Genomic DNA, 18,305 nt, shown 5'->3' on the forward strand with positions numbered 1-18,305 from the left:
GCTCACCCAGCTGTGCGTTGGGTTGCAGTTAGTAGCTCAAACGGATGGTTCAGTGGCACTCTTGTCTCTGGAGTATATGTGTCTCTCAGCCACCATAGAGCATGAGAACGTAAGAAGAGACTGCTGGATCAGACCCAGGACCCATGAAGCCCAGCTCTCTGTTCTCACAGTGGATAACCAGATGCCTATGTTGTCAGCAGCTCCCGGCTAGTTGCCCGGGAAAGTATAAAGACAAGGAAAAGTTTCTTACCGTCCTTTTTTATTTCAAACTTTAGAGAGAGGCCATAGAACCCAGCCTCTTGGATACTGGCGTTGTCCCAAGTGAATCTCCATCTGCCACTTCTCTCCTTTTTCCTCATTAGTCACCTCCTCCTGTATGGGTGCCGCTAAGGCCATCAATCTTTGAGCTCTTTGCTCTCCTACTTTTAAGGCTCGCCAGGTTCTGGGAGATGCTGGGTCTAGAATGCTTTCTAGTGACAACGTGTCAGCCAGCTGCTACTCCGGGTCTGTCTGCTCCTCCTCTCCCATTATTTCCCAACTTTCCCCTTCATCTGCCTCTGAGCTGTGACCTCCTGCAAACCAATGTTGTAATCTATACTGCCTTCCTCTTCCTCCTCCCTGGAGGAAGATGGAGAGGCAGTCTCCACCATTCTTCCTCCTCTGCCCAGCTCCTGACAGGGAAGCACAACAGCATTGTCCCCACTTGCAATTCCCAAAAGCTGGTATTCAGAGACATATTGTCTCTGACCACAGAGGCAGAGCATAGCCATCATGGCTAGTAGTCACTGGTAGCCTAATCCTCCATGATCTTGTCCAATCCTCCTTTAAAGATGGCGGCCATGGTTTAACTATGAGCTGGTATAACTACACTTTCCTGTGTCTGTCCTGAATCTTCCAACCTCCAACTTCATCGGATGACCCCGAGTTCTAGCATTATGAAAATGTATGGGGCAATTAATACATGATAGGTGGAATTCAACACCATGCAGTGACAATTGTTCTGTGAGTACAAGCATTTCTGTAGGTAATAGTGTTTAGCTGTGTCTTGTGTCTGGAGACAATAAACGTTTTGTTATTTTGAACCATGTGAGAGAGGAGTTTTCCCCTTAACCAGGGACTCTGGGAGAAGCTGTCTGCTGGGAACAGGAAACTTCTGAAGACTCAACCAGGGCTTGGCTGATACATCACACTGGTTGAGGTGTGGTACACTACCAACTGACTTTCACAAGTCAGCAACATGGTGCCTATTTGACTCTAACTCTCATCATTCCCAACCAGCACGATCAATGGACAAAGGCAGTGGGAGTGCAGCAATATATGGAAGGCGCCATGTTGGCTATCCCTATAATATATATTCTTGCAGATATTTCCCTCCACATCTGCACATTATTTATGGTAAACAACAACAACAACAACCCTCTTAGCAGGGTGATCCTATGATAATGCTACCCAGTATTCAGTGAGTTCTCCCCAGAGCATTTTATCACCATGGTAGAATTGACTACACTAAAAGCATCTAGGTCACAAAACCCAGATTCAAGGCACACCATGTGCTAAATCATCTTCAGCATCCATATAGACAAAGGATAGTATTAAACAGACAGCGCCCCTTCTTCCCTGATACTTTCCAAGGAAATGCAATGTTTTAGATGGGGGTTCCTTCTCACCTTACAGCTTGCTGCATGAACCGGTCAGGATCCACAGCTGAAAAAGTCATCAATGCCGTCCCCGTAGGTACTCCTTCCTCCAGCCTGATGAGCTTGTGGTTTGTGGGGAAGTAGGGTGGTTCATTGACATCGGTGACGGAAATGGTGACTCCTGCAGTAGACTGGAAGGACATTTGGATGCCGCTGGCCAGAGGAGCTTGGTTGGACACCATCACCGTCAGCATAAAGGCTCTGTTCATCTCATAGTCAACTTCCTAGGAAATGCAAAGAAATACACAAAAGAGACAGAAAATCTCTGCACATGAACTACAGAATGGAAATATGATAATCACTAGCTATCTCATTATCTCACGGGCATTTCAGAGGCACATTTTAACTTTCAAGGGCAATAGCCATTGTCATTTTGAAAGAATGCCTTTTTAACGGCAAACAAACTTGACTGTTTACTTGGCATGTGTCCCTCATGGTTGAGTACCTGCATTTGTCACATGGTCAGATTGCTTTAGGTGATGTGGGACTGTCACTCCTCCAGAATGCTGGAAGACAGCACTTCAGAATAACATGACCTACGCTGTCTGGTCTGGATAGATGCTTTCCCTGCATCCCACAACATAAGTGTCTTGGGAAAGGCTTCCAGAGATAGCTCTAGGTTTGTGGGGGTAGTTGCCAAATAATCCCTGCTGGGCACCCTTCTGCCTTAGCAGTCCTAGGTGGTGGTTGTGGTGCCACAAGACAACAGCAGTGCTGCAATGAGTGTCATGTGAGTGTCAGCTGCTGTTTTATTTCCCATAATGCCATTGGAGCGAGACTATGTTGGAGACATTTTGGGGAAAGTATCTGGTGGCTCCCAGACCTAGCTATGCAGCAATGACCTTTTTCCCTCTCTAAAATGGGGGAGCAAGGCAGGCATCTGATGTGGGTCATGCTGGAATCCTAAGCTCTGTCATCTGCCCAGTGATGCTGTTTCTTGTGGCCTGCCATATTAGCCTGTTGCAGAATGGATAAAATTATGTCTAATGGCACCCTTAAAGGGTGATTCGTATTTATTTCAAAAACAAGTGATGGCTCTTCAAGTGCTCTGCCAAACAAAGCAAAATACGAACAAAATAAAACTGTCAAAATAGTGTGCATTCAGTAAAATGCCTATAGTATGCATTTTTATACATATTATTGTCTGCATAAACCCTTGGAAGCAAGAACACACAGCCAGCCTTATCTGTCATAGCTGATTGAACCTGCAGGGTCACAATAGTAGTATCAATAATCGCTATTGTTAGGATTTGTGTAACAAATTTATATACTGCACAAAGAAAACTTTACCTAAGCAACATAAGAATGACAGAAAACATGCATTAAACAAAGAATTGAATTCAAACTTATATAAAAACCATTTGGTCACTCAGATAACTAATAACTCATGGTTGCCTGCACTTTGCAGAAAGCTAGATTTGCCATGAATACTATTAATATTTATTTATTTTATTATCCATGCTTTCATACCAAGATGGCTTATGTTTCCCCACCCTCAAAAATCAATAAAACATATATCCATTAAAAATCTGTTAAATACTAGTGGATACTGGTTGGTTAAAAGGGGTGGAAATCGTATTATGAAGACCTGTCTAAATAGTACAGCTACCACTGCCGATGTCTAAACTGTCCCTCTGATGATGATTATGATAATGGTGAAAATCAAGAAACCCTTTTGTCATAATTCTGTGCAAATCTAAATAGGATTGAAATGGCGGTCATAGTAATGCGCAACTCTTTTACCAGTATAATTTCAGATTTCTCGGAGAACCTACTTTTAAAATCTGGGCTCCCAACCTGGGGGTTAATCTGAGTTACATAAGACCAGGGCTAAGATCTGAATCATCCTTTCAATGGGAATACTGCATGCATAACCGCACATAAGGACTTTAGCCTATTTAAATGTGCCAGATCCACAGAGGCAGTGCCAGACAAGTCGCTCACCCCAACATATTTAAGATGGAAGTGTTAATATGATAGATATCACTTCTCTACTTAGAAGTTTAACCTGTGAGACAAAGTTTCCACACCACCCTTGAAATGCACTTTGTTCCTGCTGTGTGTCCCCCAATATATTTTGTGCGTTATCCACCAATTTGCTGGCCACCTAATTCCTGATACATTTATGTCCTAGGGCTTAATAATTAGAACTGAACCTGTACGTTTGCACTGTCAGAAGTCAGAAAGCATACAAATCTATCTATCTACTATCTTCTTCAACACTCAGGAGCTCAGAGCAGAACACAGGATATTCACTATGAACACATGGCTTAATAAAAACTTGGTGGTGGCACGTTTGAACAGACCGGCGAAGATTAAGGAAGCTTTCTCTAATATTTATTAGTTCACATCTCAAGGGGCCAGAACGGTGCTGTTATGTCAGGCACTGAAAACAAAAGTTACATGGCTAGGAGGCATTTAAGAAAGAATAGCTTACTGCAAGTAAAACATCTCAGGAGGAAAGGTTTAATTTCTCTCCCCCCTGCTTCGGTTAACCTTGAGTGGAGTTATCAAAATAGAATTTGCTGAAACAGTTGGGTTGGAGACACTGAATGGAATATAGGGTTTGATAGCCTACAATGGCCTGAGTAAATTCTCTTATAACATACATTGAAAGCACTCTTATGCCACTTCAAACTGCCATGGCTTCCCCCAAAGGACCCCCTTATTCCCCTCCCAGAACTACAATTCCCAGAGCTCCCTGGGAAGAAGGATTGAATATTAAGCTACTCTGGGAATTGCAGCATGTTCATAATCTATCACATTGCTCACCCACAGGGAGAAGCCCTTTGCACGTCTCCTGTGTTTTAGAGATCTGGGAGGGTAGGGATCCAGTCTTGGCACTCAATGAAATGTGGATATGCCTAAGGGGGCATGTTCAATGTAGGAGAGGCAGAGCCGGTGCAAACAGGAGCTGAGCAGGAAGAGCAAAGAGTCTCCCAAGCACTATGGACTTTTGAGGAAATGTATAGTAAGACCACCAGAGGCACTAGCAAGCACACTAGCACCGATGGGCACTGTGTTGGCGACCCCTGTTGCAAACTTCATGGTACTTTGCTCCAGTCTATGCCAGTATATCTATGGGACATGGGTGGCACTGTGGTCTAAACCACAGAGCCTAGGCCTTGCCAATCAGAAGGCCGGCGGTTCGAATCTCCATGACGGGGTGAGCTCCCATTGTTCGGTCCCTGCTCCTGCCAACCTAGCAGTTCGAAAGTACGTCAAAGTGCAAGTAGATAAATAGGTACCGCTCTGGCGGGAAGGTAAATTGTGTTTCAGTGCGCTGCTCTGGTTCGCCAGAAGTGACTTAGTCATGCTGGCCACATGACCCAGAAGCTGTACGCCGGCTCCCTTGGCCAATGAAGCGAGATGAACACCGCAACCCCAGAGTCATCCGCGACTGGACCTAACGGTCAGGGGTCCCTTTACCTTTTACCTATGCCAGTAATTGGTAATTAGTAGCAGAGAGTTTGCTACATGGAGAATGTCCAATAATATGAACACAGTCTGCATCCTGAATCATAGAGCAGTACAGTTGGAAGGGACCCAAAGCGTCATCTAGTGGTCCAACCCCCTGCTATGCAGGAATCTCAACTGAAGCATCCAAGACAGATGGCCGTTCAACCTCTGCTTAAGAACCTCCAAGGAAGGAAAGTCCCCCACCTTCCGAGGGAATCCGTTCCACTGTCAAACAGCTCTTACTGTGAGAAATTTATTTCTGATGTCTAGTTGAAATCTCCTTTCTTGCAACTTGAAGCCATTAGTTTGAGTCCTACCCTCCAGAGCAGGAGAAAACAAGCTTGCTCCCTCTTCCCTCTGTGACAGCCCTTGAGATATTTGAATATGTCTATCATATCTCCTCTCAGCCTCCTCTTTTCCAGGCTAAACAAACCTGACTTCTTCCACCGTTCCTTATAAGGCTTAGTTACCAGAGCCTCGATCATCTTGGTTGCACACATCCCACCATGTCAACATCCTTGTGGTACCCAGAAGGACCACAACAGAGTGGTGGAACATCTGTATCACACACTAAAGGTCCTTGGCTTCTCTAGGTAGGGGCTGAGAATGTCCCTTGTCTGAAGAGCTACTGCCAGTCTGTGTAGACATCATTGAGTTGGATGGACCAATGGTCTGACTCAGCCTACGACTATGTCCCATGTTTGTTCTCATGGAGGGCAAGCATAATTGTCAAAATTATAATTAAATAATTTAATAATAATAATAATAATAATAATAATAATAATAATAATAATAATAAAAATTCCCTACTTTGGGCCAACAACCCCTCCTGCCAAATGTGAGGAAACCCTTTGAGAAATTAAAGCTTTGGGCTGACTGTTTATGATGAGTCGACTATTCATTTTCTCCCATTGTTGCCCAAATGCCCTGTTTATTGCATATTATTTCATTGTGTCTCTAAAAGCTTAGACAGGTCCTTCCTAGCGGCTTTGGAGTTTGAGAGGATTGCTGTGAGCTCTTACTAGAGGAACTGAGAGCACATAATGCAGATAAATCGGGCTATGTCTGAGAGTTATTATTTTCTTATTTCAATATATAAAAATATATATAATAACAATAATGTACCTTTTTGTTCTAAAGGCATCTTTAACTATCGGGAACAAGCTACAACTTCTCGCTGTTATGTCAGGAGAATGCATCCATTTCAAAACCGTTTCTGTAATCCACGTAGGGTTCATATTAACATTTTATTGAGTCAGATGCCACAGGGTACCTCTTGCAGCACTTGGAGATTCTGTTTAGGCCCTACGTGGAACGGAAAAGCCAGACTCCCCTCTCCTCCTCGTCCCCACCCCTGTTTACAAGGCTTGTGAGGGAGATAAGTATCTTGCGCCACCAAGGAAATAGCTTTCATTGAGATGAAAAAACAAAATTGAAATTGTACATCATTCGTTGCCTCTCGGCACACAAAGTTCGCGTGGCAGACAAACTTACAGTGAAAGCCAGTTAAAAGGGCTGCAGCTACACAGGTTTTAGTGAGGGATCCAGAAGTCTCTGAAGAGTTCTTTGATTGATGTGATTTTTCAAAGTGTTTGGGATATGCTGGGTCCTCAACCCCACTTGATCAAACCACGGTGAATTTGTCAAGTTAGATTTCTCTCTGCTTTTTTTGTTTTGCCTTTTCTGCATCTATTCACTTTTCTTCTCCTCATAGACACATGTTTCTATTTATTTAAGGCCTTTTAATTTATTTACTATTGATTATATTTATATCCTGCCTTTCTTCCAATGACCTCAGGGTGGTGTATATGGTCCTTCCCCTCCTAATTTTATTCTCACAACAGCCCTGTGAGGTAGGTTTGGCTGAGAGACTGGGACTAGCTCATTCAGTGAGCTGCAAGGCTGAGTGAGGATTTGAATCCTAGTTTCCCAGGGCTTGGTCCAACACTCTAACCAGTACTCTTTGCCCAATATACACATTTTTGCAAGGGATTTCACCGTGATAAGGTACATTTGTTCATTGTATTTTAGCTAATACACAAATTGATAGGTACATTAACTTTGCTCCAATTATACTTCTTTGTCCTCCTCTTTTGGATTAAGGACTGCGCTGCAAAATTGGGTGAAGTGTGAACTAGAAGAGACAATCCCTAATATAAAAACTTCTGATGAATGCTATAAATACTGTACTTTTCCGTCTATAAGACGACCCCATGTATAAGACGACCCCTATTTTGGGGGACACAAATTTAAGAAAATGGAGGGAGATGTGCGCATCGCTAAATACGCCTCCCACCCATCCCATCGCCGGCAGAAGCTGCCAATTGCCCACCCAGCTGCCAGAACATCAGCCAATCAACACCACCCATTAACGCAGCAACCAATAACACGCACAATAGCCGCTGACAGCCTTGGCAGCAACCAATCAAACGTCCACCCTATGCACTACCCATGTATAAGACGACCCCCACTTTTTAGCACGATTTTTAAAGAAAAAAACCTCCTCTTATACACGAAAAAGTACGGTAAGTCCTTTTATTAAGGGTGGGCGAACAAAGCATGGAATCTATATGACAGAAAAAGTGGCTTTCACCCTAATTTCAAGGATGATTTCTTGGAGGAATTGTTCCTGTTTCTGGCATGAGGCCTCTAAATGGGGATGAAGGCAAGGCTTGATGAACTCAAGATGCCAGCAGGAGGCATCAAAAATGATCAAGGGGCTGTAGAAATTCCCCTGTTGAGGAAAAGTTATGACGTTTGGTGCTTTTTCCTTCAGAAAAAGGCAAGAGAGGGACAACATGATAGAGCTGTATAATATTATGTATTGTGGACTAAGAGGGCGGGCGAGAGATTTCCTCCATCTCTTACAACATTAGAACTTGAGGCTATTCAAGGAAGATGAATGGTGGGGAATTCAGGGCAGATTAAAGGAAGTATTTCTTCACATGGCAAAGATCTAAACTGCGAAATTCACTCTCCTACAAAATGTAGTGATAGCCACCAGTGTGGATGACACCTACACTTTTAATTGTTCTCTGAGACATGGAGGGGAGGTAAAAGGAAAACCAGGACATTCCAGATCAACTCAGAAACCGAGATGGCTTCTGCAACTCCAGGACTGTCCCTGGAAAATTGGGACACTTGCAGGGAATGTGACGGGGCCTTGTTTTCTTTCCACTCTCCCTGATAAACAGCCATCTCTGGCTCAGCAACTCTGCAAAAAAGTGGGGTGTACAGATGGGTCAGGTGAACAGGATGAATTCAATGCAATTTCAAGCTTCCGGTTTGACATGACATGACGGGCTGTTTCCATGTGTTTCTTTGTGTTTCAATCGCCAGTGGTTGCACAGCTATAGGAAGTCAAGCTTGGGATGAGTTACAAATTGAGGCTGGGGTGGGGAAAAGTCTGCCCTCCTTGCCCCCCCAAAGGAAATGCTGAATAAGAGCTGGGTTATGATGTCCCTGGGGCATGGGGATGAACACGCAAATACCTTCCTCACTTCTTGCCTTTGAGACTGCGTTAAAACTGCACTCGTGGTACCTTAGGCCAGGCACCCCCAAACTCGGCCCTCCAGATATTTTGGGACTACAACTCCCATCATCCCTAGCTAACAGGACCAGTGGTCAGGGATGATAGGAATTGTAGTCCCAAAACATCTGGAGGGCCGAGATTGGGGACGCCTGCAAAATGAGAAGGGTAAATGGTTCTGTTTTGAAATGGATTTTTTTAATTTTATGGCGATGGAATTTCTGTGTTTTTCAGCTGGTGATGCAGAAAAAACAAGTTAAATTCTTTTTGTTGTTGAGGTTAGAAAAACAACACCCTTAAACCAGAAAGTGTATTTTTGTTTTTGGCTGTTAAAGCAGCTTGAATTGCTATACAATCATCATATCAGCCTAATGGAATAAAGCAGTGGAATTCTTAGCTTCTCGTATTCATGCAGGCTTTAGAATTACACTGGATTCCTAATCAGAGAGGAATTCATTTAGAGATCCCAGTCCAATACAAAGTACCATCCATTTACCCTGTTTTGTATCTCTTACAAGTTTCATACTAAACATATCTTCTTTTGATCAATTATGCTTAGAATTATAAAGCCTGTGGGTGGAATTCAAGGTTGCATTGTGGTGAGCATCCTGCCAAAGCAAGCATTTGCAGCTTGAGAAACGATTCCCCCTCTCCTCCCTCTGCACACTGCTCTGGGGGTTCCCAGAGGAACCCCCAATTATGAGGGACCCCGCAATTATGGGGGTTCCAGAGGGTGCTGGGGGAAGGGGGGTAAATCTCCATTGTGCAAGTGGAAGCCCTCACACAGGGCTTGTGCTGATGGGCAAATCCTGCCCTATAATTGCAATTTTATGTAAGGTAAAGGTAAAGGTAAAGGGACCCCTGACCATTAGGTGCAGTCGTGGCCGACTCTGGGGTTGCGGTGCTCATCTCGCTTTATTGGCCGAGGGAGCCAGAGTACAGCTTCCAGGTCATGTGGCCAGCATGACTAAGCCGCTTCTGGCGAAACACCATTTACCTTCCCGCTGGAGCGGTATCTATTTATCTACTTGCACTTTGACATGCTTTTGTACTGCTAGGTTGGCAGGAGCAGCAACTGAGGAACGGGAGCTCACCCCGTCATGGGGATTCGAACCGCCGACCTTCTGATTGGCAAGTCCTAGGCTCTGTGGTTTATCCCACAGTGCCACCCGCGTCCCCTGCGATTTTATGTACTTGGCAGTAAAGCTCATTGAATGAAATGGGAGTTATTTCCATGTAGATATGCATACAATGGCAGGCAACTGAAGAGATGCCTTGCATTAGAAAGGTCTGTTAATGGCTGCTTGTTGTGATCATTATATGCTATTTCCAGTTTCAAAATCTTCTGAATTGCTTGTTGTCAGAGAACAATAGCAAGCAATGGCTATTGCCTTCAGGCTTTGTTTGTAGACTATAAAACTTGCATCCTATATCAGGGTGTGTCATTTAATTTTTTCTTCACTGAGGTGTCTTAAAACTTTGTTTTTGGGTGAGAGGAATTCAAATCTATTATTTTTGTGACTGGGCAACGTTTAGCTTGGGAACTCTATGTTTTATGAAGAAGCACACAAACTGCTTTTGGAAAACCAAACAGAGTTAATTTTACCTTCTGAAAATGTTAGGTAAAGCTAAATAACAATAACAAATATTACAAATATCTACTATAACTGCGAGTCTTTGGCAATCATTTTGAATGATTTCCATGCAATTTTACACACATTCCTATTTACCAAACAAAACTAAATTATATTAATTTAGCTGAAATATCTTTTGAATTCCCAAGTCATGTTACAACTTTTTCTTTTTTTTAAAGCACCCCTCCTTTTTGGAAGTTGAAAGTTGAAAAATGCAACATGCTCTAATCCAATATTCAACAAGAGTTCTTATTATCTCACCCAAAACCTTATGTAGTAGAGTAGAAGGGACCTGTTTTTCAGCTGAAGGGCCACATTCCCTCATAAAGAACTTTCCAGCGGTCGTAGAGTGGGTGGGACCAAACGCAAAAGTTGGGGAACTCTTACTTTGGGAAGTAGCTTGCATTCCAACCATGCAAAAGTCATAGGGAAGATGGGAAGCTGCCTTAACAGCAAGTCAGACCATTGGTCCATTCAGCTCAGTATTGCTTACACTGACTGGCAACAGCATCTCTCCAGGGTTTTAGGCAGCAAGTATTTCCTAGCCCAATCTGGAGAGTCCAGGGATCATAGAATTGTAGAGCTGGAAAAGGACCTGGAGGATCATCTAGTCCAACCCCCTGTCCCATATGGGGATCAAACCCGCAACCTTGCCGTTATCAGCACCATGCTCTAACCTACTGAGCTATCCAATGAGGACCTTCGGCATAAAAAGCAGATGCTCTGCCAGAGGTTTCCACACATGTCTCCATCTGGGCAGGCAAGAGACATCAACACAGGTCAAGGACACAATTCAGGTGGGCAAAAGCACTAGAGGGGGACATGGGGCAGAGCATGGCCTAGGGCAGGCACCCCCAAATTTGGCCCTCCAGAAGTTTTGGGACTACAACTCCCATCATCCCTAGCTAACAGGACCAGTGGCCAGGGGATGATGGGAACTGTAGTCCCAAAACATCTGGAGGGCCGAATTTGGGGATGTCTGGCTTAGGGCATCTGAAGAGCCAGACAGATTCAGACTCCAGGCCCTCTGTTCCCTGTGATTCTCAGGCAGCAAGGCTGTTGGATTCCATGGGAGAATTCTGAATGGATCGGTAAAATGCTACCATTGATGATGAAGAAAGATGCAAGCAACAGAAGATCATGGATTAGAGGTCATGGATTGAATCCAAGATAAGGGCGATGAAAAGGGATGAGGTTTTAGGTGTGTGTGTGAACGTTGCAGGAACCACAGATGGAGCAAGTTAAAATGACTTTAAAAATAATAATTGCTTAACCAGGTAGCAACTGTGAATGTCCCCAAGGTCAATGCAAGAACAAGCTCACAAGCTTCTCCCTCCATCCTTGTGGCATTTCACGGATGGCATTGCATTCGGAGGCAGGGCAGTTTGTTAGGTAGCAGCAAATGTTCTTCGCCCATGAATCACTCTCTCACAATGCTGCTCTTTCAACTTTAGCAGCGCAGCATAGTACATTAAAAAAAATTGCTGCTATGGGAAGGTCACACTTTTCAAAAGATTGAAAAAGCTCTGTTCTCAGCAACATGCTTGCAAAAAAAAAAAAAGATTCTTTTCGAGAACAGTGTATTGGACACACTGCGCAAGTCCTTGCTGATCAGAGCAGCCTATTCATTCGCACATCCTTTCTTGTCTTGATGGTCTGTGCCACAGACTCTATGGAAAACAGCTGCAGGAATCTTATCTGCTAACTGATTCGCTTGATATTCTCTGTGCATAATAACACAAGGGGAGAGAAGGTGTTGACCCATGCTGCTGATTTTCTAAGCAGCGTTTTCAAACAAATAGCAAATGTGGGTTTCTTTCTGGAAAGACAAAAGGCAACAATCACCTCCGCATGCAGCTTAATGGTATGGGCATTGCGCTCGGGGTTTAAAACTTAAACAAGATATTACCATGTATGCATAGTTGCCACTGGTGTTGCTAATGTCTCGTTTTGAAGTGGAGGTGAGATGTGGGACAGCTGAGCAGAATTGGCTGGATCTAGAGTTGGACTTGGTTAGTGTAAAAGGTAAAGGGACCCCTGACCATTAGGTCAGGCATGGCCGACTCTGGGGTTGCGGCGCACATCTCGCTTTATTGGCTGAGGGAGCCAGCGTACAGCTTCGGGGTCATGTGGCCAGCATGACTAAACTGCTTCTGGCGAACCAGAGCAGTGTACGGAAACGCCGTTTACCTTCCCGCCAGAGTGGTACCTATTTATCTACTTGCACTTTTGTGCTTTTGAACTGCTAGGTTGGCAGGAGCAGGGACTGAGCAACAGGAGCTCACCCCATCGCGGGGATTCGAACCGCCAACCTTCTGTTCGGCAAGTCCTAGGCTCTGTGGCTTAACCCACAGTGCCATCCGCGTCCCTGGTTAGTGGTTTGTTGGTTAGTGTAGACCCACTGAAATCAATAGGGTGAATTGGTCATGCTAATTGAAGGGTCTATTCAGTGAGAGACATGGCCTGGGAAGAGGAGCTGTGGTGGGACAGGTTCTGAGGAAAGCCCTGAAGGCAAGCTAAAAATTAGAGGTAGAGTGTTACAGACACGGTCTCCACCCTTGCCAAAGTCCTTTATGGTCCAGACCCCTTCATCTTGACTAACTCTTCTACAGACAGAAATCTCCCCATAAATTACCCATAACAGAACTCCAAATGGGGTGAGTAGAAGGATGGGGTCCCAAATGAGGTGAGCAGCACAATTTACATACCCTCACAACTGTTACCAACCCTTCATTGGTAACGGGATCTGTCCTGATGGTGAAGTGACCAGAAGGGTCTCCACTGATAATCCGATAAACGGCATTCCAGTTGGGCGAGTGAGGCTGATCTCTATCCATGACTGTCAAATTAGCAACCACAACTTCCACTCTGTTTTCTGGGACCTCACCGGAATACTGAAAAAGAAAAGAAAGTGCTGTTAGAAGCATGCATGCTTGTGTGTTCATTACATCTTCACATAATGGAAGACCAACTGGGATGGTACAGAAAACGTGTGAGCCCAGTGTTTACTTTTTCAGGTACCCTTTTCAGACAACCAAGTGAACTCTTGGAGTGTGTATGTGTATTGGGGAAAGTGCCCATTGTATCTTTATTGCGTGTTCACCTGGTTGTCTGTATCCTTGGAGGCTCTGAACAATCAGAGTTAAACACAGAGGTTCAGTAACAGCAAGTGCATTTCCCAATCTGCCTCCGCTGTTTATTTTGCTAATTAATTAATTAAGAGTTTTCTATACCACCCTCCAACAAAAATGATGATACCGCAGTTTACAACAACCGAGGAAATATTTAAAAAAACCTTTAAGAAATGAGAACATTGGCAGTAATTATCATAAAATACATAAATTGGCACTGTGACTTAAAAACCTCTCAATGGTCGTCTGAAGGACAGTTCTCTAATGGGAGGTCTGTCAAGTTCAAGCCCGGTTTAAAGATAAAGAACCACAAGGAGGGAGACTGTGAGGGGCCATGAAGTTGGCCATCAATAGTCAGCACTTGAATAGCAGACTGAGAAGGTCCACAGGTCATCTGGTAACAGTATCTCCCACTACAACACAGTGGAGGCTGGTCCAGTAAGCCAAATGGGGCGTTGCCATGCCAACCTCAGCCAGTCCCACCTTGCCAGCCTTCTTACTTACAACCAGTCTGTTATGTACTAAGCTTGGATCCTAGAACAATAGGCAAGTAGGATCCTAGAATGCAACAACTGATTGGCTTGCAGGAAAAGACCAGTCAGGCTCCAGGAGGAAGTTAATCAGCCTATTAGGCTGGTAGGATCGTAGAATGCAACAACTGATTGGCCTGCAGGAAAAGACCAATCAGGCTCCAGGAGGAAAGCAGTACCAGCCAGCCAGCCAGGACTCATTGTGTAAATAATGTATATAAAAGCCTGAGGTTTGGGGGGGAAATTCAATCACTGTTTTACAAGCTACAATAAAGAGCATGAAATCACTACAGGACTCCAAGTATATTTCACAGTCCAAAGGGTCATTTTACCTGTCAGGCTTCCTCCTCCTTACTCTCATTGTTGTTCTTGTGGAAGTCGGTAGGGAGGAGGAGCTAGAATTAGTTGCCTCTGCCTGCCATTGGCCCTAGACCCACCTACTGTTACCCTTTCTGCCTTCCAGTGGCTTAGCATGCCACCTGGGAGGGAGCGAAACAGACGGCAGTACGGATGCACATTCAACTGCCTAATAGTGTCCACGACTTTCAGGAGATTGCAGCCGCAGAGATAGGACACGAAGAGTTGTCCCATTGTCTGGAGAGGGTGCTTCCTGGTTTGCATGGAGAAGACATTTTCAATGGAGTGTCAGGATTCACAGAATGCTGTGTGAGATAGTAAGTCTGCAGGAAACTTCTGTTTCAGTGTATCTGAAGAAGTGTGCATGCACACGAAAGCTCATACCAAGAACTAACTTAGTTGGTCTTTAAGGTGCTACTGGAAGGAATTTTTTTTGTTTTGACTATGGCAGACCAACACGGCTACCTATCTGTATCTGCAGGCTTGAGTTTGCTAGCTGATGCAACTGGCTGATGCAATCAGCCTGCAATACTTTCTATGGAAGTGCTGGGTCAGAGTGACTCAGCAGTAATGTGCTGACAGTTGATTGGCTGTCATCAGTTTAAAAGGGAAACCTTTCCAGCAGTAAATGGGTGGTGTAGAGGAGTGTGGTCAGAGAGAGAGACAGAGTTAGAGGTCTTCCTATTTGCCTTAAGGTGCAGTCAGGTACTCTGTTTGACTGTATGAACTGTAAAAAGCAGAGACATCACCTTGCCAACAAAGGTCCGTATAGTTAAAGCCATGGTTTTCCCAGTAGTGATGTATAGAAGTGAGAGCTGGACCATCAAGAAGGCTGATCGCCGAAGAATTGATGCTTTTGAATTATGGTGCTGGAGGAGACTCTTGACTGCAAGAAGATCAAACTGATCCATTCTGAAGGAAATCAGCCCTGAGTGCTCACTGGAAGGACAGATCCTGAAGCTGAGGCTCCAATACTTTGGCCACCTCATGAGAAGAGAAGACTCTCTGGAAAAGACCCTGATGTGGGAAAGATGGAGGGCACAAGGAGAAGGGGACGACAGAGGGTGAGATAGTTGGACAGTGTTCTCGAAGCTACCAACATGGGTTTGACAAAACTGCGGGAGGCAGTGGAAGACAGGAGTGCCTGGCGTGCTTTGGTCCATGGGGTCACGAAGAGTCGGACACGACTAAAAGACTAAACACCAACACCAACAAAACAATTTTGCACCTGGGGCAGCTGCCCCTGTGCCCCTCACTCTAACCAACTGAGCTATTTAGGAACTTGGGAAGCTGCCTTATAGCATGTTCAGTATGGTCTACGCTGGGGTAGCACGTATCCAGAGTTTCAGAGGGGAGGCATTCCCAGCCTTATCTGGCGATGCCAGGGATTGAACCCGTGGCCTTTTGCATGCAAAGGAGATGCTGTACCAAAGAGCTGTGAGCACACACAAAAAGGGGGGTGGGGGTGGAGAAGCCTCCGAAGCTTGCATTAGACTTTCACAGGAAAACTGTACTTTTATCTGTATTCAAAAGCTAATAAAGAGAGAAGCCCTTTCATCAAACTACTTGACTTCTGGGGCCTTGTGTATTGCACAGAAACTGGAAGAGTCTGCCTTTGAGAACACAATAGCCTTTCATCTGTAACCCAACACTCCTGTATGCTCCAGCCCTGATACTATCATCTTGTTAGGAAGAAAAATTGTGAATTTATCCAAAATGGGATCTCATCCCAGTCTTAGTGATGGAGCTCCTGTGCCAATGACCTTTAAGAGCTCTTTGGCTCAACGATAGAAGATCTTTATCTCGCAAACTCTTGGCGGGGGGGGGGGTGAGGGTGGAGAGGACACGTTAAAATTCTGATCTGATAAAAATAAGAGTAATAAAAAAAGCAAGCAGGGGCTTCCGTTTTCAGGTTTTGTTGAGTTTGCTTTCTCATCGAACGTACCTTTGTTTCGGTCCCAAGGAATGGATAACATGAAACAGGAGCCACCCCAAAATTATTTGATTGTGGAGGCTAACCCAATAGTGCTGCTTCAGTGAGAACTGTTTGAATACTTTTTTTTGTAAGCAGCTCAATGTAGAATCACAGAGTTGGAAGTGACCACAAAGGTCATCTAATCCAACCCCCTGCAATGCAGGAATCTTTTGCTCAATATAGGTTTCGAACCCACAACCCTGAGATTAAGTGTCTTGTGGCACCTCAGGTGAATGGGTAGTTAACTAAATCTTCCCTTGATTTCAATCAAAATCCAGTTTCTGCACCAAGGTAACCAAAATAAGCTCAGGCAGGAATATGTTGTGCAAATTAAGCACATTATTCTACAATTATGTTTTTGTGGGGTTTTTTTTTTGCTTCTGGAAAACACAACAGACCAAAAAGAAGAGTAGTCTCGAGAGCATTTTGGACTGAGAATTTCGAGAATTTCCAAGCATTCCTTTTAACCTCTAGAATGGGGTAGGAAACCTGTGGCCCTCCAGAGGTCATTGGACAACCAAGTCCCATCAGCCCCTGCCAGCATGGGCGAACAGTCAGGTGGGAGCTGTAGTCCTGCAAGATCTGGAGGGCTGAATGGTCCCTGTCCCTGAAGTTATCTAGAAAATGTAAGTCTATTGCTGTGAAGGAACAGAATCACAGAGAATGTGTCCCAAAGTGTCAAAAGTTATTGGGAAAATGTCCAGAAGTAGCAGCAATCAGTATTAAATCTGTACATGAAAACTTGCTGAAGTATACACTCTAAGATAAGATTGCTTTTATCTGTGCTCGAAGCGGAATGCATTTTCAGTTTCGTCCTTCGCTGAGAGCACACCCTCAAGATCACTTTAAGCACAATAGCTATCCCATAACACTTGAGTTGGATGAAGCATGCATTAGGCTGGTGCAGTCATAGTAAGCGGATAATCTTCACCCCCCCACCCCCTTCAAGGAAGATGAGAATTCTAACCCTTTTGGGGGGACCCTAAATGCCGACTCAGGAAGTAGTAGCGGCCCCAGATGGATTGTTTTGGATGAAAGGATATCCGATCCTAAGTGTGCAGCTGTGGATTCTTAGCCTGACTCCAGACTGTCACTGTTGTGTGGGAAGGATTCAAAAACATATTGAAAATTCAGGTTAGCCCCAGTAAAGTGGATTAAAGGGTTTTATGGCACAGCCGATTCACTTGTTGTTGTTGTTTTATTACTCTTTCCAGTTACGGAAATGGTCGAGAAATGCATTGAAAAGTGTGTACTGAATGATTGGGAAGAAGCGTAAGCACCACACAAGCGAAAAAGGATGGATGTTCATTGTCATGTAACCACCTCATAAACAAATCAGAACAAATGCTCCATAAAGAATAGTCATAGCGTTAGCACCGTGGAAGCAAATCAGGATAGGTTGGCCACTTACTCATCACCAAAAGAAGAGGAAACAAAACACTAAAAGAAGACAAAAGGGGACTCTGATTTGCTAAATACGTTTGCATATGCTAATTTATATGCATAGATGTAAATCTAGTATATAACAAGACATACAGTGCATCTCACCAAGCTGACCAGGTGAATTGTGTGGTTACCTGGTTTTCTGTCCAGGTGCTAATTGTTGAACAGCCCATGATTTCGTTTCCAAATTTTTAAAATCATTAAATGGACTGAAGACTGGGCAGTACTTCAAATGAAGGACTGCCCTCCGTAAAGTGGGACTCATACATCAGGAAGCAAGGAATGCCATTGAGAAATGTTTGACCAAAATGCATTAAATATTACCAAATAGTATGTTTGAAAATGCATACATTGGGATAAAATATGGAGTTAAATACAGACTTTATATACTCTTTTGTTATGAAATGCGTAATTATTTACACACTTTTTTGTGTGTGGACTTCATGCAGGAGGGGCTGATATGGTTGGAGTAGTTTTATTTAAACATCATTTTCCGATGGAAAAATCCAAATTCTTTCCACAGTGTCATTTCACTGACTTTGGGGCTATT

The 18,305-nt window shown here is 44.1% G+C and overlaps 1 protein-coding gene across 8 annotated transcripts in view; it reads right to left on the reverse strand.

The window, feature by feature from the left end:
* Positions 1 to 18,305, reverse strand: part of CDH4 (cadherin 4) — a 794,671-nt gene that overhangs the window by 29,171 nt on the left and 747,195 nt on the right. For all 8 annotated transcript variants that reach the window (XM_081916750.1, XM_081916749.1, XM_081916748.1 and 5 more), the window contains 2 exons: positions 13,028 to 13,213; positions 1,668 to 1,921 (listed from right to left, as the gene is read on the reverse strand). In XM_081916750.1, the coding sequence (XP_081772876.1) occupies positions 1,668 to 1,921; positions 13,028 to 13,213 (440 nt within the window). The remainder of the gene's footprint in view (positions 1 to 1,667; positions 1,922 to 13,027; positions 13,214 to 18,305) is intronic.

The sequence above is a fragment of the Podarcis melisellensis genome (genome assembly GCF_964234715.1).
Source record: "Podarcis melisellensis genome assembly, chromosome: 6".
Lineage (NCBI taxonomy): Eukaryota > Metazoa > Chordata > Lepidosauria > Squamata > Lacertidae > Podarcis > Podarcis melisellensis.